General features: G+C 36.3%; 1 protein-coding gene across 1 annotated transcript in view; it reads left to right on the top strand.

The window, feature by feature from the left end:
* The window catches only part of LOC113235218 (glycine receptor subunit alpha-4), a 109,991-nt gene that overhangs the window by 42,994 nt on the left and 42,461 nt on the right, over positions 1-24,536 (top strand). Inside the window, exons 2-4 of the mRNA XM_026470845.1 lie at positions 12,165-12,241; positions 15,948-16,047; positions 19,797-19,951. Coding sequence (XP_026326630.1) covers positions 12,165-12,241; positions 15,948-16,047; positions 19,797-19,951 — 332 coding nt within the window. The remainder of the gene's footprint in view (positions 1-12,164; positions 12,242-15,947; positions 16,048-19,796; positions 19,952-24,536) is intronic.

The following is a 24,536-nucleotide window of genomic DNA, read 5'->3' as shown; positions in this document are numbered from 1 at the left end:
TTAACGCAAAAACAAGTTTTCATCCGTAACTGACTGATCTCGTTTTTTATAAGCTTCTTCTGGAATTATAGAATATATCATCTCATAAATATGCTTAAAAATTATTTTCATGCCATAATTTTTTAACAACCCAGTGCGTCTGTTAAACATAGAATCGTCGTAGCTTAGGTGAAGATTAGAGTCCATAATATGACACGGATAGTTCTCCTGCGTCTGTAGGTATATCTTCAAATAAAGCCTTATTGAAACTTTCAGTTCTCCAATTCATTACTGAATTATAATATCTGCCACATTTAAATACAGGTAAGCACAACAACACATTTGTTTGAGAAATTTCTTGTGAAATATATTTCATTTCTTTAATTAAATCATAATAATCTATAGTTGATCGGAAATCTTCGTGTCCCATCATAATAATACAATAAACTCTCATTGTGATTCTTTTCACTTTTCAACTGATTACATTAATATTTGGAGAATGCCGCATTTAGGTTTTATGTAGTGGCAAAGTTCAAAGTCATCCCCTAATATCTTTTTAGAAATAGACAATAATTTGTTTGTATTGTTTGTACTTATAACGCATATGTTTTTCGTCTCTGTATATTTTTATTTGTATTTTTTTCCACGATTTTGATACTTGTAAAGGTTTTTTTATGATTCTGATTTAAATGTATGTTTTCTGTTAATTACTTTTGCTAACATTTAAATCCGTAGAGGTACATATTATAGTCATTTTTTTACATTTTCAGTTATATATTGATGTGTCAAACTTTTATCAGAATCACTGCTATTCGCTGCTAGATGTCACTGGTAATCATAAAAGTAGTAATTACTTTTTTTAAATGAAGTCAATCATGTAACGGTTCCTATCTCAATTTAGTCTTAATTTTATCATAAATTCACAAAGTAAACATTGCAATTATATCTTAAATACCACTTTCTCCATGTTTATTAGTAAGCTATAAAAAATCGCCATGAAAATTCACAGAATATCCACATAAATGACTGCGTCTTTACTCACAGTTTTCATAGTCCTGAGGCTGTACATTGTTTCACAAACACTCTTCTTTGTCGCATCTGACGTATATAACAAAGTTTATGACGTTCGCAAACACTTGTACAATAAATTGCGACACAAATAACTGTTTTTTACATCACTTTCCACAAAATAGACAGTTTTAATATTTTTCAAGCGAAGATATATTAACTGTAGCATACTCCACACACCATATAACAATAAAATTAACGTTATGATTTTTTTCCTAAAAAAAATTACCTTAACTAGGTATGTTACACGTTTTACCTTTTCAGCATCGATATTTGCTTTGTGACACGTACTAGCTCTTTTTGCGTAGTCGTTTTCAATACACAAATATCAAAGAACGAGTTCAGCCAACACGTTCTCACATCTTTTATAGCTATTCATTTCGCTCCAATCTGAAATTTTAATATTCTATCTGGACTAGAAGTCATTTCTAATAAAGATGCAGCTACCCTTAAAGCGTTTTTATCCGTTTTTTGTACAATTGTTTTATATGACGTAGTGACTAAATAAGTATAGTCTAGGAAAGCAAGTCCGTTCCGTCCGTTGCGCACAAGCATAAAGTTGCAAATTGTTGGAGTGTATGCGAAATAATGGCGACCATCCCGCCTTCCGACTCCGAACAATCAGATAGTGGAAAAGACAATAATTTTCTTCTTATCGCATCGATAACATATATACTATTGTGGCTCAGAACTCAGCCACGCCGACCGCGTCACTAGCGCCATTAAATCCTCAAGCTTGCAGGTGTTACAATAATCAGGGCATATGAATCTCATCGCACAAACAATCCAGGTTAAAACCATCCGAAACTCCCCACTATGCCATATATACTCTTTCGCGTCAAAGGTTGCAACTCGCCTGAGCTTGCTCTATACACAGAGGCTCAATATATTTGACGAAAATTTTCCGCCTCCTCAGTCTTTGTTGCACTGTGAAGTAAACGTGCCAAGGGTGCTGGGTGTCGGTAGCCATTTTAGCACTTTCACAAAAGGCCACTACAGTTCTGCGGATGTCTGGCGGATCTATGCCAGCAAATTAGTACAGCAACATCACCGGAGTCGGCTTAAGACAACCAGTTTTGATCCAGCAGGTCTCATTTATAACCATATCCACTAACTTTGCATGGTTGGAACGGCTCCGAATTGTAATTATAAGTAACTTGTTTCGATTTTTTTATTTTAATTTTTATACCATTTCGTGATGTCATTGAGAGATTTTATCCGCTCTATTTGTACTACTTCAAGTTTAGGTAAATTACTATGCCTCTTCCAATCTCTGGTAACAACTCCAATTAAGATTTAAGATAACAATGATGAAGAAATAACAATACAATTATTATAACATTGCGGCTGTTTTGATTTCATAATTAACTGTTGTCACGTAGGTATCTATCCAGAATTGAAATAGGTATTATGTTTTTTTGGTAAATTAAAAACAAGGTTGTTACACGATCATTTAAGGCTGTATCCACTAACTTTGTACTTTGTACTACCACTAACGTAGGTAGAACGGCTCCAAACAGAGTATGCGTATTCGACAGCATAATAGGAATGTGCCAGCCCTATGGTACCTACGCATGATATGCAGCGATGCCCCACTTGGTGATGGTAAGACGCTACAGTAAATTATTGCGCGAGTGTCTTTTCCTTTGACACAATCACAGTGTCTCCAGAAAATGAGCGACCTGTCCAAATACACGCTAAGATACTTCGGAGTATCGCTGTGAGCTGCGGGAACACCTTGCATATTAAGTCTTCGCCCGCCTGACGGTTGCGAGAAAAAGCGCAGGACTCAGTTTTAGATGGGTTAGACCGAAGGATATTTTCTCGATCCAGACCTGCAGATTTATTGTCGACTTGTGTCATTGACATCGGCGCTGGAAAGCGATAATGCTGTAACAGTCAAAAACTCAACTTTTCAGTGGAGCCAAAACAAAAATTGCATAAACGAAAAAAGTCATAACTCAGAAAAGGTTCGAGTTTTTTGTGCCAAATTTAGCAAATAAACCTATGAAAAATAGTCTTACTCCTAATGACGATTATGTGGGTTACGATAATTTGATTTTCAGATTTTAACCCCAAAGAATGCTGTAACTTTCAAGTTAATTCGTATGAAGGTGCGACTAATACCGTCAATTTACGGTATTCTAAGACTGATGTAAATGAATTAGAGCTCCTTAACACATTTTTCGTCTTTAAATGTTAACTTCATAAAGATGTATGAAATTCAATAGGTACTGCTGTAAGAGTATTTTTTAAACCAAAGCAGGTAACATTAAAATGGTGTTATTAAAAATCACATACAATTTGCATGGCTTTTAAAGTATTATGACTTTCTGATTCGCACTGTATACGTATCTATCAAAAACTTGACAAATAAATTAGTGCAAATAGTCGTTCAAAATTACAACACTAAGCTGGAAAATCCATATAAATCGGAAGATAACCCAGTGATATTGATTTTTTGTCTCTAAAACATTTGCCAGAAACACGGAATATCAATGCTACCGGTTAGCCGACAAAATTATGATCCTTAACAACATAAACCTACACAACCCAAACTTTTAAGTTGATTCGGGTTCATGATAGATTTCCCTGCGTTAGGAGTATTTTCGTGTTCTCTCTTGATTTATGACCCACACGTGCGATCAAAACGTCCATGCTCGGATTTGAGATATTTGTACGCACACGCAAACATAAAAAGATTATGTAAGATTAAAAATTATTCAGCCTTGTTTTAGGTGCTTAGTTTCCCCACAGTCTGTGAATTATGCTTTCATTCGAAACTTACTACAAGAACTTTCAGTTTCCAAAGCGTTGCTTCAAAATAGTAGGTTAAAAACACGCTAACTAGTAAAAGTTGTGCTATATTTAAATATCACGCTATAGCCTCAACTGACGTCAGTTCTTTTGTTCAGGACATTCCTGAATGATCACTTAAGCGTATAGGCATAGAGTTGAAAACTGAAAAGTCTAGATATTGTCGTGGTGCAGTATTTTTAAGGCAACAACATTCTTGTTTAAATTCCAACTGAGTTTATTAACATCTGGTGAAATTCCAAAAACAATTTATTTTCGATGTAGCAACGCTATTATAATAACACCTTATTGTAAAATTAATGCAATGAAACTTTTTGTCCTGTAAATATTTGCCATTGTAAATTTTGTAGGCGTTAATAAAAATATTTGAAGACTTACGCATTGTTATGCATACATAGGGCGCACTATAAGTTTCCGGAACTGGACACTTACATAAACATTATTTAAAAAGTAATTACAACATTTGAAAATGGAACTCTTTGGTTGTAGAATACAGTTTGTTTCATCTGACTGTCAATTGTTTTTACATTGTGGCGTCATATTTTAGAAATTGGTTGTCTAAATCACCATGGATTTATCAATAGATATATCTATGGTAAAAATCTAACTATGTAAGTAAGTAAATCTAAGGAAAAAAGGGAAGATATGTAATGACGCTATGTAAGATCAGGTACCGATGTCGCCACTTTTTAGCTTGTGTGCAATTCAAACTTTACGCTCTATTATCTACTACCGTAACTTAAAGATGGGCTTAAAACGTGAAAATGACGTAACATAATTTTAAAATTGAACAAAATTAAACTTACAGTCACTTAAGTAAGAGTTATATTACAATATTTCAGTATTTTTTCATCCTGATTCAGCCATTCACCATCAGGTGGCGTTATAATAAAAATGCTACTAGTATATAATAGCTAACTATTACACGTTAGATGGCGCTGCAACTCATTTTTCGTTACACTAAGAACTCACTGAGCGGTTTTCACCCGCAGCATCTGTAGAATGAAATAGTTAAGTATGTAAAATTAGTAGCACATTTCACGGCGCGTTTTACGCCTGTAGTGGTGACGGTTGCTCGCGGTTACCGCGGCGGGGTACTAGTAGAACCGCGCAGGACGCGATCACCTGCGCGCTTGGCGGTAATCGTCGCCCGCGCACTTTAGCGATCGGTTCAAGCGCAATGTGGTGCAGGCGCTCGCGGGATGAGTTCTCTGTTAACCGCGCGACTTGCGATTAACTCCCACTAACTTCGCAGTCCGTTCCGCAATCGCAACGGTTTCATGCTCGCAACCGCGGCGGCTACGTCCCGTGCAAATTTGCTGGGTCGTGAGTATTGAAATAAAACCGCTGTCTAGCAGCACCGGCGAGCGCGAATGGAAACCGCTCCGTGAATTGTTAACCTTATTAACCTTAAACTGACGCTATTCAACGAGGGATGTGGTCCTCTAATCGACAGTTAGAAACCATGCGGTTGTTTCTAATATTAAAAAAGTATTCCATTTTTCATACTATACCTACACTGGTACAGGTGTAATATTAATTGATATATTAATGTAAATTATTGTTATTTTCTTAATGGCGGCCACTAGGCTTGGGCCAGTGTCTATTTTATAAGAATAATATAAAAATATGGCGATCGTTACCAGTGTCAGTTTTCCATTACATATTAACCACGGGTTGGTGAAGCTGTCACTGTCAAGAGTAAACTCGAACCACCTACGAATTTAATAAATTAAATTATGTTGTTTTTTATGAAGGATTAATGTAATTTTCTATAATTGTTTCTAATTTATTTTGCATACACATGTAAAATAAAGACGATTTCATTTTATTTATTTCTTAAATGGTTTGCATTTGCTATGGAAATTTAAACATAGTAAGAAATAGTAATAAGAAAACCAATCTTTCGATTTTCCTGCAGCTTTAATCCAACCTTCTTTTATTTTGAACTCATTGGAAAAATTTAAAAATTAAAAATACTCTATGTTTATTCTACGAGTATAATGGAATTTAAATATCTAAATTATCTAAAACATAAAATACAAATACATTTACCTTCAAGCAACAGCAACATACAAATTGACATGAAATTGAAACGGTTATCCAAACCTTGAATTGTGTTAAAGTTACTCGAAATAAAAGGTTTAGTAATAACAATAATAATGAAATAAAAGAAATCAATTTAACGTGAATACCCTAAAATATCGAAGCGAAAACGCTTCGACATTTTAGGGTAAAGTCCCTATTACAAAGATCACAGTAAGAAATTCAAACATTTCAGTAAAGATTTATTGTCGATAAACATCTGTCATCGTAAATTAACATCACTATATTGGAGTCTAGAAATTTCTATGGAGACAAAAAGAAAACATTGAATAATAGTAGAAATAGTAACTAAAAATGCAAATAGCCGGTGGAATGTTATCTCACTGGTTTTAAAATTTTTGTTTTCACTCCAATTTTTACAAGGTGTATTGCGTGTCACCTCGATATGATCAAAATGATCATATCGAGGCGACACGACCCACGCCCCCATACCAAACCTCCCCGTTTTTCTATATCTATGGATTTAACTCGAGAAAATTTTCGTAGTATGATTTTCTACGACTTTAAGCTCGGCTTCAAACTGCTTTTGGCGATGAAGCACCATGCAATACGACTATATTTTATAGCTGGTTTGCAGAATTCAAACGCGGTCGTGTGAATCTCATTGACGAGTTTCGTGACGGTCGCCCTTCCACTGCAGTGAACAACAATAACATCGATGCTGTGCGCCGTATGGTCAAAACAGAGAGGCATGTGACATACCATGAAATTCGGGCAACTTTAGGCATAGACATGAGTCAAATACAATCAATACTACACAAACATTTGGGTATGAAAAAGCTTTACTCTCGGTGAATACCACACAATTTCACTGAGGCTCAAAAAACGGATCACATCACTTGGTGCAATGCCATGCTTACCAGGTTCAACGAAGGGACGTCAAATTTGGTGTGGGACAAAGAGTCAAACAGGTGACGAAACATGGATTTATAGTTAAGATTCCAAAACAAAGCAGCAATCGAGCGTATGGGTCTTTCGAGATGAGCCAAAACCAACCAAAGGGGCGCGCGTGCAAAGTGACTCTAAGCGGATGATTGCTTCTTTTTTTAATAAAACTACCACGTGGCTACTGTTGCTTTGGAGAATCGTTGTACCGTGTATAGTGATTGGTACACGACCGTTTGTTTGCCGGAAGTTATTAACAAATTCCGTAAAAGTAACCGTAAACGCCATATCATCTTGCACCACGATAATGCCTGTTCTCACACGGCTAGACAGACAAATGAACTTTTGAAGGTGAACAACGTTGACCTTATGAGCCAGTTCTCAGTACTCAAAGTATATTGAGAGAAAAATGCCTTGAATTGGAGAATAGCAAAATCAACCATTTAAATAATTGCTCTTTATAATAAAACTTAATTGCTATTTATAAAAATTAATCATCATGCGTGAACAGCCACCCTTGGAGGTGGATGATTTTCTTCAAAATTAAATGGACCACTATGGAGGTACCCTCTTTCGAATAAAAAGAATCATGAAAATCGGTTTCCAAATACGGGAGTTATCGCGTAACATACATACAAAAAAAACATACAGTCGAATTGAGAACCTCCTCCTTTTTTTGTCGGTTAAAAAAAGCTGTAAATGCAAGATGGAGCTTCAAAACCCTGACAGGTGGAGTTTCAGCGATATAATGAAACAGTTTTATTAGTATTCTTAACTATGGAAAATTTATATACGGGTATTTTATTAACGGGTATTAATAAAAACTTTCGAGTTGTTGAATCTCTTAGAATATTGCTAAATATTTGTTAATAAGCTTTATATTTTCTAAGGCTGAAATTTAAAAAGCAACTTTGATTAAAGAAAAATGGCGTTCTAGGCAAATTTTTTTCACTTAAAAAACGAACTTTACCTAAGTTTGGAACCTAACCTAAAAGAAATGAGAATGCCTAAGGCTCGTTCCTTAAGATTCATTGTAGGTGATTAAAAAAAAGGAAAAGGTAGGCCTAAAACCGTCTTTACAGCTATATAATTTTAATATTTTTTTTCTATATATATATATAATATATCTTTAAATTCCACGTTTTATAATTAGTAGTACTTTTTACCTGAAATACAGGAATTTCCTAGTTCAGATACATGTGTTAGTTTTACATTAAATCGCATACGTAGTCTTTAGTTTTCTCTGTACATTATGTTACTGAATAAACAATTTTATTTATTAATTTTATTTATTTATTATTTATTAAATAGTAATGGACATGAAGTTTTACAATAAGGGGAGGTGATTTGTGATTTATGGGCACGTGCTCTCGTGACAAGAGTTTTCCACGGCCCGTGGACACGCGTGTCGCGCCGTGCGAGCTCGTACCAACGCGCCGTGGGGAGGGGGCCGCAATGGGGCCGCAATGGGGCCGCCTGACCGCGTCCCCATGCCCGTGCAGGCCCGTCGGGTCCGCCGCGTGTTGGCAACTTGTCGCGACGCGAGAGCACGTGTGTATTTTACGATTATTCCTTATTCGACAACGTTAATTTGAACGATTAGTATGAATCGGTAAGTTAAACTATATACCTACAGTTCAATAAAATTTTAAGAATTTATCTCGAACTGCTCTTGTTGAATGATAACAGTCATTGGCGTCTTTTATTCTGGTTCTTTTGTCCAGTTACTTGTATCCACTGTACACAAATGGCTGCAGAAATAGCATACATGATATTTTTGGATGGCAGGTCAAATCTGATTCAACTCGACACACACCAAAATTCGCGCAACATGCGCTGGCCCATGGCCACCTGGACTCGCCTGCGGCGCGAGCTTGCCCATACAAATGGCAGACGTGGCATGGTGCGACCGTTGAATTCACGGGCCGTGGGAAACCAGCACAAAGGACCGTTTACACAGGCCAATCGATGAGCTATTCAATTAAGTCAAGCCATTATTGGCGTCGTGTAAATAGAGACAATCCATTATGGAGTCTCTCCAGACCAATGAAAAAGAGAATCCACAAAATTAGAACGTTTTCTTTTTTTCGAGCCAATATTTCCCCTACCACACGTGTGAACTTGTATCCTGAGCCACTCCGTAATTTGCCTTGCCGTTAGGTACAAAAACTTATTGTAATCTGGCTGTAGTGTAGATGGACGTCGCAAATTTTGCACTTTTCACTAGATTGACTTAATATCTTGACTTGAAATGGCTCGTCAACTAACCCCGTGTAAATAGGCCATAAGAATAGTGAAAGAAAAGAGAATTAAAGAATGATCCAAAATTATTAAAATAAGTGGCCAGGAACCAGAAAATAAGATGCTTATGTAGGGGGCCAGCATCGTCACAGGTTCAAGCAAAAAAAAACGAAGTAAACTCAAAGTTTAATTACTTTCTTGCTTAAACTTAGGCAAAGTTCGTTATGTAAATACGGGAAATCTTCTTTAGTAGAAATCTTCTTAGTCGAAGTCAATTAATAAGTCTCAGCTTAGGCTTACATTTTATTTATCCAGAGTCAAGGAATGGTAATAAATCATTATTAAATTTTTTGTATTCTGTGCTTGGCAGATGAACAGGCATCTGCCAAGCACTTCTCAAAATCATTTTTATGAATTATTCAATACCAACGCTGACTGTATCTGCCAAAGGTATTCGCTTTGTAACGCGAAAATAAGTGTAACGTAATTCATCTTGTATTCGCTTATTAAATTGGCACTGACAATACAAGCAATTCTTTTGTTGAAGCTATACAAAGCAAATATATTTTTAAATTTATTATTTGAAGGAGATAAATTATCAACCGTATTTTGAAATTATCAAAGTCATACTTGTCCAGCAATTGCTTATTTCCTGCTCTATACAATTTTATACTATTAATATTCTTTAGTTACGACGTTACAGTCGATGAACAGAAGTGTCACCTTTTATATGCCACCACTTATATATACTTGTCGAAATGCGAAAACGCTCCAATGTTGAAATGCTTTATCGAAAACGCCTTAACGGATTTAAATACGACAAATGAACGAGTGTGCACGCTTGCTACTGTGCCACTGAACAGAACGCCCAAATGTACTTTGTAAACGCTGTTAAGCCCGCGATACATGTTGGCCGAGCCCAGGCGAGTGAAGGCCAATGCCTACGTGCAGACAGCCTATTTGCCTTGCTTTGCCTCCGCTCGGTGTCGCTCGCCTAGCTAGCCGAGTGAAGGCGAGCACCAACGTGTATAGGGCTCATTCGGCGTGGCTTGAAAAGAAGAAAAGGTAAATCAGTGAAGTGTAAATAACAGGGATTTTAGTGACTTAGTACAGTATAGTGACTAGATACAGTAAATTAGTGCCATTTTGGACTGTGATTAATTGAAGACTTTTAATTGTTGCTACTATTACATAAGTTGATTTACTTAAATTCTAAGGCTGTACTGCAACTGTGTTTCTATGTTCGAGAATATAGTGACTTATTTTTCTGGTTATCGAGTTTTAATAATACCACCGGTAAGGGTGACTCGTGGATACCGGCACCTATAGACGCTAGAGGCCGGATTCAGTAGCGTTCCACGTGTCACATACACGCGAGTACGGGCGAACGGTCCTGCGTATAGGCACGGTCTGGTGAAAGCGGCATAGCGGCACATGTTTGTGATTCGTATCAGAGTTACAGATATTGTCGCACCATCCACCGTCGTGCACACCTAGTGCAGGGCTATGTTGAGTGTGTACGTTATTATTATTATTTATTACTTACATAAAACATAATTTATTACGTAAAACATAAAAAGACAACCACAGCTGCAGGCCTCACTACAAGGCAAAAAATCTTAGTACTCACCTTGCCGAAATCACACTGGTATTGAAAAGATCTAGATCAAATATTGACTTACAAATAAATGGACGACGGGTCTAGTACAAAAACCACGAAAAAAGTCCCAAGTTAACATATTTAAACGTAGTGACATGTAAAGGAATATGAAAAAGCTAAAACGTTGAATTTAAATAGTAATGTCATCGCAGTACTGTCTAATTTTGCTTGCTTCGCTGTCAGAAGAAACAAACGAGGACTAAAGCGTGAATGACGCTCTGTATACAATTTTAACGCCCTATAAGTTCGGACACTTTTCAGCGCGGACCCGACGTCCATATAATTGTAAGTCAATGAGATCAAAAGAATTACATCATCATCATATCAGAAAAAAAAACGTCCCAAAAGATTACCACACTAGCCGATCGGACGCGACGTGCATACTTCGGTTACCCGCCGCCTTTACCAGGTCGTCCGTCTATCTGTAGGGGGCCGTCCCATTGAACGCCTCCCGGTTCGTGGTCTCCATTCAAGAACCTTTCTGCCCCAATGGCCATCAGTTCTACGAGCTTTGTGACCTGCCCACTGCCACTTCAACTTGCTAGAGCTATATCGGTGACTTTCGTTCTTCTACAATGCCGATCATTGCTCGCTCAAAATTATTACATAAAATGTTAAAATTATTGCTTGCATGCCCCACAAACTCTTTTTGTCTGTAATTAGTACGGTATGTGTGAATACATTGACAAATCGGGACTTAATCGTGTATGAAACATACTTTATGTACAATCAACAGTAAAAAGTTATTAACAGATTTTGTTCGCAGAATCTGTAAGCCTATCTCCTGAAAAGTTGTCATTTGGCATTATCACTAAGGGTGTGAATTGTACCATATACATAGAAATAAACACAATCTGTTACAATTATTAATACAAATATCGAACACTCAACTCGAAAAAAATCGATCCGGCCGGATTCGAATCGACGTTTTCTAGTATACCCGGCCAGACGAACCAGCGGACCTCACGAATTTTGTTGTCGCGTTTTTATATTTTGGTTTTTCAACGACTTTTTAGTCGTAGCACCATCTGTGAGAAATCTATGAAAGTTTTATCACCCAGTTCACCTACCCTGCCCTGGCGAAAGATGTCGCTATTCACTGTATTTTAAATTTTTTAATGAATTAATATTCAATTATTTTATGTGAAATTCCTTCGATCCAGCCGGATTCGAACCGACGTCTTCTAGCATACCGTACTGTGTTCGTTCCGTGGCTTAGTTGGTATAGCGTCACGCACGATATGCTAGAAGAAGTCGGTTCGAATCCGGCCGGATCGAAGGAATTTTTTCTGAGTGTTCGATCTTTGTATTAATAATTGCAATAAACTAGTGGAGTAATGTCATAAAAAAATAATTGAATATCAGTTCCATAAAAATTTTAAATAAACACATTTGTTTTTGTTTTCAGGTTATGCAATGACGTTGTATCCAAACGGAACCACACTTTAAAGCCTAGAGTCGTGCTGCCAGAAAATTATGTCAAAGGTATGTAAGGAATAATAATCATAACTTTTTTATATGAAAAAAAAAAACGAACTCAAACTCAGGCCACACAGAGACGGTATAGTGGGAAAAGCGGTCCGAGGGCGAACCTGCGGGTAAAGAATGAATACCGGGGCGTGCCACCACAGCAGTCCCAAGCCTAGTTTGCAGCGGAATAGAATAAAAATACACTCAAGAGTTGTAAAAAAATACAACGTTGAAGCCCGCTAAAGCCCCGCGTTCGCCCCGGGTCCGCCCTGCTCCCGGGCGCCCTTTTTGTCACAGCAATTGGCCCCAGACCGCGTAGCCCCGCCGCGCGACCGCTATGCGTTTCAGCGTGGCTGACAAAGTTTATATGAATTCATACATTACAAAAATTCGCACGTCCGGAACGCATTCGCGACTGCTTCTGTGTGGCCAGAGCATCAAGAGTTTGCTTATCCGCTTTCGCTGTGTTCGTTACCACGATCTTCTCAACAATAACTGAAACGTATATTATGGAAAACCTCGTCAAAACAAATCGTTTAAATAAATCAAAGTAGCAGTGGACAAAGTACAATGTTGAGTGATTCATCTAATCTGCCTGCCATTTCCATCGTCAGATCAGCTCTAAGTCAGTCAAATCTTATTATCTAGAATTTCAACCTTAACTCGTTGAACTTAATTATCTCAAGGCTCCTTAAAATTAAGTGTATGAGCAAAATACTTTATAGTAAATTTTGTGAACACAAAATATGAAATGACATACTTTATTTTGCTATAACATATATTATTATTTTAGGAATATTTTTTTATAATTTTCAGTTGTTTTTAATCATTCCGGAATTTCAGAGGGAGGTATTATCGACTTTGCATATATTACTTGAAATTTAGGTTATAATATTGACCTTTGGGAATTAACCACTGACAAATATGGTTGTATATGTAAAGGTCTTAAATTCTTAACTGGCTACTTTAAGGGAAGTTCAGAATATGAAACCAAAATACCTACTATATAGAATTCTATGTTGTCCTTACATTATAATAATGAATCGAACTACGCAAAGAAAAATTCCTTGTATATAACTGAATTTGAACCAACGTCTGTTGCCACACTAAGGCTTTCATGTATCTAATATTAAATCTATGTCATCATGGTATTTAATAAAATAAATATTGCAATTAATATAGCGACATCTCTTGTCAGCAGTAAAAGTACCTGCTGATGGCAAAATAGCCATTTCAACCCAATACAAAGATCTGCAACAAGCATATAGAGAAATATTTGCAAGACCTGCTGACTCAGTTTATAGCTTACTTGGTAAGAGAAGGGTCCCCGGTGTGCCAACAGACGCTAGTTCTAGTCAGACCGGAGGAATTTTTCATTGTGTTGTTCGATCTTAGTATCAATAATGATAAAGCTGCTAACAGATTAACTGCGGTTTGCGTGTTAATGCGTGAAATCTTGATCGCGGCTATATGAAATTGATTACGTCACGCATTAACTGATCGGTATTGACTGCATGCAGTTAATACGTGAAGTCATTAACCAAAAACTCGACTGCTTGAAGTTGATAACGACATTAACTGCAGGCAGTATAACCAACTTCATGCAGCCGAGATCGACTGCATGCAGCTAATGTGTGAAGTCGTTATCAACTTCATGCAGTCGTGGTCGTGGAAGCAATCTATTAGCAGCTTAACAAACTAGTATTTAAAAAAAAATCATTGTCGTAAATATCTTGGTGTCCAATAAATATAAAAAAGTCATATTTGTACTTCTAAATTCACTATTGTACCGCACACGTTAAACTGTTTATTTATTTATGTATTTATTAAGGAAATCATACATTCTTATACACATCTTACAAGCAATATATTAACTTACTAACAAACCAGGTTGTTCCATTAAATAGTACAAGTATTACAAAATATGAGTTTGTACAATAGACACCTATCTGAAATACACATACACAAAACAAATAAGACAATATATTGTAGATACTTAGTAATTAATTAAACCTGTCACAGAGGTTTTAGTTTATTCACGGGGTCCTCTGTTAAATATAATATTTCCAATTTTTTTCTTGTAATTCGTCAATGATAACAAAAACGTGTCGTTGTCTTTCAACTTCTCATTATAGTACTTAGACGAGGGGCGAATAAATGTGTTTTTGGCGTAATTCGTAGAACAAGGGCAACAAAAATGTATTTTTGGTACGGGAGGAGATTTTAGGAATATTAAACTTAATTAATTGTAATAATAAAGCAGAGTCTGTACTACCGTTCACTATTTTAGGAAGAAAAATTTACTGTTATACGACTTCTTGCTACTTATTAAGTGTCCTCCCGAAGGGGATAATCTCGGATTTGTGTTTATCGTTCTTTAGCAGGGTCCGAAGTGATAATGATCTACATAAATAAACCATGTAATTATCTTGGTATTTGTAAAACATGTTGGAACAACAAAAGTAGCATTTTGCCACTAAAGTACCATGTTATGATGCCGTTTTAACGTTTGTCCGCTCATCAAGTTTCGTATTAATTCATAATCTACGTTGAAGGAGTTTTCAATAGTGACTTGCAGTTTTAAATTTTTGTATATTTGTTGTAAATTTATGGAATGTGTAATTTTACGACACAACTTGGCATTTATTTTTCGAAAATAAATGCCAAGTTGTGTATTTAAAAAAAATAAATCTCTATTTAATACGGTCGTCACTTAATAGGATCGCTGTCCAGCACAACTTCTACCTCCGGCAAACTCGCGTCAAAGCTATTAAGTAAACATTTTAATTTTCGTTAAGCTTTTTAATCAGCTACCCCTTGCAATATAGTTATAAATCTATGTATTTATATATGCGACTCTCATTTGATTAGATTTTTTCGGATAATGAGTTGAGATTTGACCTCACTATTGTAATCTGTCAACACGGCCATCTTATTCCTTTTCTTTATTCATGTGATCATAGCGTGCCGGTACTTGTCGTGCTATGTGTTTGTATTAGAGACGTATCCAAATATCAATATCAAAAAAAGTCATCAAATTTTTTTTCGTTTTTATTCAGTTTTCTCACTGTTCATCACTGTTTAACATGTTTACTAATAACGTTTCTATTTAAAAAAACCGACGTCAAAAGTTCGCGGAATTACATCTATTTGCCAAGTTTTATTGAAAAAAATTGTCTTTATTCATATAACTTTAGTGTGTTTTTCTTATAATGTGGCGTTGCAATAAATGGTTTCTCTATTTCTATTTCTAAATCTGTTTACTTAGAGGTGGAATATTTTCTTCAAATTTAAATGGGACCACTTCTGAGGTACCCTCTTTCCAACAAAAAAGAATCATCAAAATCGATTCACAAGTATTAATGAAAATGATTCAGCATATTATACATATACTAATATGTATAATATGATATGAGTTATCAGATATGTAATGATTAAAGAAAAATTGATATAAAAACTTAATTTAATTATTAATACAAAGATCGAACACAGAAAAATTACTTCGATCCGATCAGATTCGAATTGACGTCTTTTAGCATACCGTGTCAGACGCTATGCCAACTAAGCCACGGAACGAACCAGAGGACCTCACGAATTTTTCTATGTGCTTGTTTTTTAATCTTTGTATTTGGTTTTCACCTATTTTTAGCCGTAGCGCCGTCTATGAGAAATTTATGAAAGTATTTCTTCTTAATTTAACTTAATTTAATTCTGATTCCAGAAATGCGTCCTCCGGCGCGTAAAGGTCAACCAGTAATCGTAGAATTCAGCATTTACGTAGTCGACGTCAACTCTATTAACGTTGAAGATATGGATTTCAGGTGAATGAATTATTCCATGTATGAGTTACCCATTCGCGGAATGGTCTAAACGGAATGCATTTCAAATGGATCGTACTACGTGTCGTGGTATGGCACGCAATATTGAGTCATGTGCACGTACATTAATATGCATTTCATGTCTACAACATACACTCTCTCCTCTCTCTCTCTCTCACACACACACACACACATACACAACACAAACAATAGTAAAAAAACTAAAAAACTGACCTGAAAAGTTCGTGGAATTACTGCCATTGTTTATTGAAATCGGTTACGCATCGGGAAAAGTGCGCAAACCCGGATTCTCCATAAGGGACTTGACACAGTAGATAATAAAAATCGGGTATCACTGCTTAAAGTATATTGAGAGAAAAACCCTAAATTGGAGCGTAGCTAAATCAACGATTAAAATAATTGCTCCTTGTAAAATTTAGGCGCTATTTATAAAAATAAGTCTTCATGCGTGAACATTCCCCGGCCGTTGAAAGCTTGCCTTTCAACCAGTAATACTTGCTACAGGAAGTGGACAAATTTTTTAAAAGGATCTTCTTGCAATGCCTGTACAAGTTTTGATATCTGCCACTTTATTGACGCGATCATTGCCAGGAAACACGAGTTGTAGCTCGACCCAATTTCCATTTTAACGGTGGTAGTTTCTCCGCCTTTAAAACTGCAAGAGCGTTCATCTTCAATGCGTCTTTACAAGTACGCCATTTAGTCCTCAGTTGAATCTCTGAGACATATTCTTTGCTCCATCTGCACCAAAAATGTTGTCGAAGTTTTTTAATTTGCTGGGAACGATTGAAGCGATTGTTTGGCACATCTTGATAATCCTAGCTTGGCAACGAAGTGAACAGTCTACCGATGATGAAATATCCTGGTGTCAATGGCGTTAGGTCTTCCGGATCGCTCGAGAGAGGGGTAAGTGGTCGTGAAATGAGGTTTACTTCAATTGCCTAAGTGGCCGAACGGTTACTACGCCGGATTGCCACGCAGAGGTCCCAGGTTCGATCACGGGCCGGGAGAAATATTTTTATGGCCTACATTTCGTGGCTTTGATGCTAAACGGCCGCATAGCAAAAATTCGCTTTCTGACAGGAGAGCTTGTCAAAGTTTTACGCTAGGTTTAAACCAAAGCCGTAAAAATGCATATAAGGCACTTTAGCATTAAAAAAAGAACTCAATATCTTTAAATTATTTCAATTATTTTAAAATATTTTATAAAAAGACCATAAATCATAGTGAGAAAGGCATTTGTTAAGTTTATTAAATTATTTCTAGAAGCTCCATGTGAAGCTTGACAAATAAAAATAGACTCATAACTAAAAACATACTTCAAAAACAAAAAAATAAATAACATGAGAATATAAAACACTCTAAACCTGAAATTAGTCTCATTTATGGCACTTTTGGCAAAATTTAAAATGTTACGTATAATAATTTCTGTATTAGGAACTATCAGTTTTATTGAGATCAACTACTAAATGCGTAAAGTAAATACTAACATGTTAAACTAAAAAAAACATGCTTTAACACATAACATAAGAATATAAAACACTCTAAACCTGAAATTAGTCTCATTTATGGCACATTTAGCAAGTTTTAAAATGTTACTTATAATATGTGTATTAGGAACTATCAGTTTTAATGAGATCATCTACTAAATGCGTAAAATAAATACCAACACGTCAAACTATAAAAAAACATGCTTTAACACATAAAATAAGAATAAAAAACACTCTAAGCCTGAAATTAGTCTCATTTATGGCATTTTTGGCAAGTTTTAAAATGTTACTTATAATTTATGTACTAGGAGCTATCAGTTTTATTGAAATCAACTTTTAAATGCGTAAAATAAATACTAACACGTTAATGTTATTCATTTAAATATCACATTTTCCTTCTCTTTCCATTTAAAGAAGCCAGGTCATCCCACCTGTCAAGTATAAAAAACAAAGTAACAATTAGTTACGAAGCATTTTATATTAAAGATTAACTTAAAAAGCTTATGTGTAAAGATCAAGGCTATGTTGATTGTCTGAAATGGAATCTGAATCACATAAATCATTTCAATGTGCTTGATCTTCATCATCTTCTTCAATTATCATCAGCGATGCTTTGATGTTCGTTGCTCTTTCACCTTACCATTATGTAGAATAAAATAGTAGTTAAATCCATTATTTAGAACTATAGTAAAGAACACAAAGCAACAAGGTAAATGTATTAAAAAAGAAATATAATAAAGCTAAATATTAAATCTAATACTTATTCGGTTCGCTGAGATACAGGTTCGGCTGCAGAGGCTTACATAAATAGCAATGTACAAATTTCTTAGCCTTATTTTATAATTGATTATGTGTATACAGTCCGTACATTTTGGTTTAAAGCAAATAAAAATTATAATTGTTGCAGTTTAGTTTTTTTAAATAATAGAAACATCGTCTTTAATTCCATAATGAATTAAAAAGCAGGCACATATCAAAAATATCATTACAGCAGATAAAGATATAAACCTGTTAGGAGCATTTTTTTCATGCAAAACAGGCACATTGCAAATACGACACTTTTAGTTTTTTACAAACCCCATAATCATTTGTAACATACATTATGCAACACAGCCGCATCGCTAAATGTAATACCTTCGCTATTAAAAAAACATAGAACTTACCTGAATTTTTAGATCGAAACGGACGCAATCCAAAATTAGGCACTTTGGACTATAAAAAGTTGTTGGAATGTAAAAGCGTTTTCGCGAGACGACCCTTTTGCTCCATATTGACGTGCGCTTGCGCCGGTTGCCGGGACGCAACTCACATAATGACCGCTTAGTTCTGCAATGAGCCACGAAAGTGCTAAGTGCTATACAGGCATTTGCGTTACTTCGTTATTTATAATGCAAAATCGTTAGATGTCTTTGTGGAATATTGAAATTTAACCGTTTTTAAACACAATTTTCCAATAAAAACGATTAAAATTTTTTCGTGATGCGGCCGCTTGGCATTAAAGCGACGATTTACTTATCTCGTGAGTTTAGTTGTAATTTGTGAGTGTCCATAGCACCTGCGACACAGGGTTTCCCTAGTGCGGGGCTACGTTGAGTGTACGCGTTATTTATTACATGCTAATTTAAAATAAATAAAATTTACAATTGCCCAACACTCTGTGTAAATGATATTTGGTTGATTTTACACCAGCCTCCCATAGACCTCCGAAATGTTGTGAATAAGCTGGAATAAAAGAGAAATTTATTTCTTCATTGGCGACCTCAGACGACAGCGAATCAAGACAGCGAAATAATTACCCCCCTGGGGGGTTGATTCACAGAATCAAACTGTTACGATATCGTAGCGATTTAGTCGTTAAACTTGCTTTTTCGTATTCACGTGTGACAGTGAATGTCAACGAGTCCAATTTTAAAGTCGTTCGATCCAAATGTCGTTAAATCGTATTCTGGTCCCTACATGATTCGAACTTGAATCGACTCTAAACGACAATTCATACGTATTCTGCTAAAATTTTGACAGTTCTTTCAATAGAATTTCGACGACAAATGTCAAATTTCACAATCCAAGATGTCGTTCATTAGTCGTTACGTTTCGATTCTACTCGATACCCAAATACCAATTTTGGATAGGACTTCGATCGAACGACTACGTAACTTCAACGATATTTTGATAGCTTGAACTTACGTGAATCGAACTACTGTGGTATGAAGGTGTGCGTGATAACACAAAATCTATTTTCAGAGTGGACATGTTCATCAGACAGACATGGAGGGAAAGCAGACTTCAACTACCAGAAGACATATTCGAAGAAGGAGACGACCACGTCACTCTCCCACCGGAATTCTTCGACAACTTATGGCATCCTGACCCTTACTTCTTAAACTCCAAAGTTACAGGTGAGTTGAGCATATAACTTGAAACTTCGTTCAGACTAAACGTATGAACTTGTAATAACTGACAACTGATTATAAACATAACACATTTAGGAAATGAAACTATTTTTCCGGATTTAAATCGCGTATATGTGCATGTTCTTGTGTTCTTGTGCATGGTCACGGTTGACTGCCATGGGACCTGTAAAGGGCTCGAAACGTCGGTTTGTTTGAAAAAACAAATATACGCGATTTAAATCCGGAAAAATAGTTTCATTTCCTATGTGTAACAATCGCGAAAACCTAAGAACTCGATACATAATATATTTAATCATAACAAACTCATCATAAGATCACCACACTTATTAAAGCAGAATCGTATTGATTTATTTTTATTTTATTTTATTTATTTATGTTCAGGTCACAGAAGACCCATAAATACATGCCTTATTGACTAAGATACATAATAATATAATAAAATATTAACACTGTGACGACGTGTGACGCAACGTGGGTGTCCGGTAGCCGTCCTCGAAAATGTCGGAACATGACACCCGAGTTGGTACTCTCACCACAAATTAATTAAAATTCACGTTATTATTATTATGGCGGGACTTCAACTGCTCGATTCTCAGGGCAGCATTGGCTTTCACCCCCGTATGTACTCCAAAATATCCGCAGACTTTGTGGAGTAACGCAGTCGTGACACGTATAGCAACGTCGTCGATACCGCTGGATGCAATAAATGATTGGGGCCTGTCGGGGCGGTGGCACTAACGTTGCGGCGGGCTTACTTCTTTTTTTTCCCACCTTTTTGAAACCGTCCTCGTCGCACTAGTTTACTCGACTCCAGAGATGAATTTCCGCTTAAGCCGGTCAGAAAAAGCTTTATGTCCATGAACGTAAGAGCGAAAAAGACGTTCTGCGTTTCGCATCGGTTCGTATGAATGCGTCTCGACACAAGTCGGCAACGAATCAGCTTCATACGAATTTCCGATCGCGTCCGTATGCATGTCGACGACAACTGATCCTATTTTAGAAAGAAATTGACGCACGAACGGCCGCGTCAAAGGCGAATGTGACAAGTGTGGTTAAACATGATCGCATCCAGACGATTCCGCGTTAATAAGTTTGGTGATTCCCTAAGGCCGATATTAGCAGCGCGATGGCATTACAGTGTGGTATTACTGTTTTGATCCAAACTATACTCATAGATATTATTAAAGGCATGCCAAAAGACGTTGAATTATGACAACAACGTTCCACTGACCACATGTACCAGAAAGTGTAATCGAAACCAAAAGACGACTGCAGTCATTCTTTTTTCTTTCATCATCATTTCAATCATTATCATTCAAATTACAGCTATAACGTCATAATGTTAAGGTATATTACTATTCCCCACCTAAAAATCCCATGACGTCCTGTCCCGCCAGGGGGCGCTCACGCCCATGCGATGCATTTGTCCAAAATTGAACTCCATGTCACGTACTATGAAAAAGTTAAAACAAAGTGTAAATCTCAGCGTATTATTACATAGCCGAAAGTTTGAGTTCAAATGTGCAATAAGCTGTGAGTGAAAAAACGCATAACACACACGGCATAGCAGCCGCTGTACTTCATGATACACTGCGCCTTCCGCCTCCTGCTGCGGCCTGTTATCCTATTTAAAAGATTACTCACATCCACACTGAAGCTTCTGCAAGTGGCACGTAGTGAATTATCATGCTTAATAAACAAATTCCTCAGAGCCTTATTGATAAGCCCCTAAATCGCAAATTAGGTCCTTTGTAGGAATTGAACAGATCTTGCCTAAAGTAAATTCAAAAGTCGCAATTCATTCGGTGTACCAAATCTAGAATTCAAATGAAGATTTGCTAATAGATCATTGTAGTCTTTAGATATAATACTGATGGTGTAATTACTAAAGTTCGGAATTGGCAGAGTATATTTGTCTAAAGTTCAATATAGTAAATTATTACTACCTTGAACTTTAGACAAATATACTCCCTCTGAAATTGAGGAATTATCTATTGTTTTGTTATAATATGTGGGGTTTGCACGTTGCCTAACAGGTCAACAATCAATCTTCAATCAATTATTATTACTATATATTATATAATATACGTATAATAATAATAATATCATTAACGATAACAATAATTATAATATTTATGATGCATGTGTTATAGGGCTCTCACCCCGGAAATGTCGGTCTCGAAAATTTCGCGAGTCACTACAATTTTTTGGTATTTTCAATACTTGCAACTACTGTTGGGTAAAGTATTTAAACAAACTGCCACCTATGGGATGGTTCTGCTACATACCAACTGGCCACCTTGGATTCAATCGACAAGCGTACAAAGACACTTATAGGTGAACCGGAATTAGTAGAGGCGAAGCTGCAGAGCCTTGAACTACGCCGTAAAGTTGTCTACAAGATATATCACGGAGAGTGTGTGAGGGAATTACACGAATTAATTTCGCCTTCCCCTTTACATCACCGGGGGACCAGACCTAGGCTGGGGTTCCACCCCTATTCTATGAATATTCCAAGGATTCGCACGAAGCATTTCGCTTCCACATTTATAATGGCGAACGGCGATGGAGTGGAATTCCCTGCCTGCAGACTTGTTCCCTGAACGTTATAACTTGGACCTTTTCAAGGCGAGAGTGAATAGGATTATTTAGGTGTGTGCATCATCTACTTCAACGTCACTTTCCATCAGGTGAGATGTTACGTCGAAAAAAAAATCCGAAAATTTTCAAATAGCGAAAATTTGTTCCGGCAAAATTTCCGAAACTGGAAATATTTGAAAATGGGTAAAATATAATTTTGAAGGCTCATATTATGTTCTACGTTTAGAAATATATATTATAAAATAAACTTGTATAGCTAAGAGCCACCTAAAAAAAACGAGATTTAAAATGATTTCACAATAGCGAAAAAAATCCGCCAACAACCACACCACCACCTTGTTGTTGGCTCCAACGTTTTCGTTCAGTAACTTCCACTTTTGACAGCTGTCAACATCAAATATGGAAAAATAGAGGAAAAGTTTTGGAAAAATATCCGGAAAATATGTTTTGAAAAAAAAACACGACTCGAGACTGACTTTTTCTCGAGACTTTTAAAACTTAAATCAATTAATAAAAAGTATTAAAAATCACCTAAATCATCACTTATTTCTTATTCTGACTACATGTACGTGGCAACACCGTGGAGTGTAGTTTAGTATAGTAATATACGGGTAATGAAGAACGGTAGTACCATAACGAAGTCCTCTACATCAGAAACTGTACTAAACACCCTTTGTCTCTTAAGTACACTCTACAAAACTTAAAAAATAGCTTTCATAAATAATTTTCCATTTTATCATATCTGTGTTAATAAAGAACTTAATTAAAATATTATGTTTTGATTGCCTAAATGCGTAGTCTATAAGTATCGAAACCTACCTACTAAAGTCTTGAAAGTTTCGATTTTCCCATGATATTCGAGATTGCACCGAGTGTCGATATTTTTATCTCGGTACGCAAAAATGCAGCGACATTGAAAGCCCTACTCCCTGGTAAGACTAGGGTACGGCGGGGGTCCGGCCCAAGCCCTCCGCCAGTAAGCTATTACTTTAATATAGTAGTGTACTAAGAAGAAAAGTTTTATTATCCGACCGCGTCACAAGTAGCCGCTATTAAATTCTCAACCATGTGCGGTGTTAGGGCACGCAAGACACAATGTGAGGTGAGCCATCGTTTGAATCGCACAACACAAGCATTCAAAGTTAGAACCATCGGAAAATCTTCACCTAAAAAAATTGTTCTTAACTCCGGTCAACATAACTCCGAAGCCTATTTAAAGACTACCGTATCGGCCGCGGCAAATCCTGTCTAAAAGGACGACTCTCAGAAAGGGGACAAATGTAGATGGTGACTCATTCGCACTAAAAGCTACACTAGCCTGAGCTGGCTCAATACTCATAGGATCGACACCTTTGAAGAAACCTTTTCAGCTCCTCAGTCTCTTGCATTGTGAAGTGATCATACATAGAGTGCCGAGTAGTCGTTAGCACAGACATATATCTAGATAGACGCCGCAAGTACAGCGATTTGTATGAAAACCAAGCGTGTCACATTTGTTGCACCAACTATGACGTCACAAGAACTATATAGTCATAGGTCTCACTATATTCGGACATTCGAAAAGCAACGTGCTGCAAAAATTATCGAAATTACAGATCCTACTGATAATAGATATTACAAAACAGAAAAAAAACGAAACGTTGCTAAACGTTATAACAAAAAAGTGATAGAATATTTTTATAAGTAATATTGCTAAGGTCATAATAATTTTCGGCCGTTCGTTATCAAAATCCATCAGAATCGAGAACAGTGTTCCCTAACGTATAACATCACTAAATGTTAAATTTGATCCAAAAAATGTACAAGCGGCTGTACCACGAAATCGAATGCATTATTCAAAAGTGCGTTCGTTCGATATTAATGCCGTATTAACAAAGGATCACAAATATATCGCACCAAGTAAAAGCCGCAATGTATTACAAATAATAAAAAAGGCATACCCTCGTTTGCTTATTTGTATTCTCAAAAT

This window comes from Hyposmocoma kahamanoa, unplaced genomic scaffold (assembly GCF_003589595.1).
Source record: "Hyposmocoma kahamanoa isolate Upper Pololo Valley unplaced genomic scaffold, ASM358959v1 87, whole genome shotgun sequence".
In the NCBI taxonomy this organism is placed as follows: domain Eukaryota; kingdom Metazoa; phylum Arthropoda; class Insecta; order Lepidoptera; family Cosmopterigidae; genus Hyposmocoma; species Hyposmocoma kahamanoa.
The sequence above is the reverse complement of the archived record's forward strand: the minus strand, read 5'-3'. Positions and strand labels throughout refer to the sequence as shown.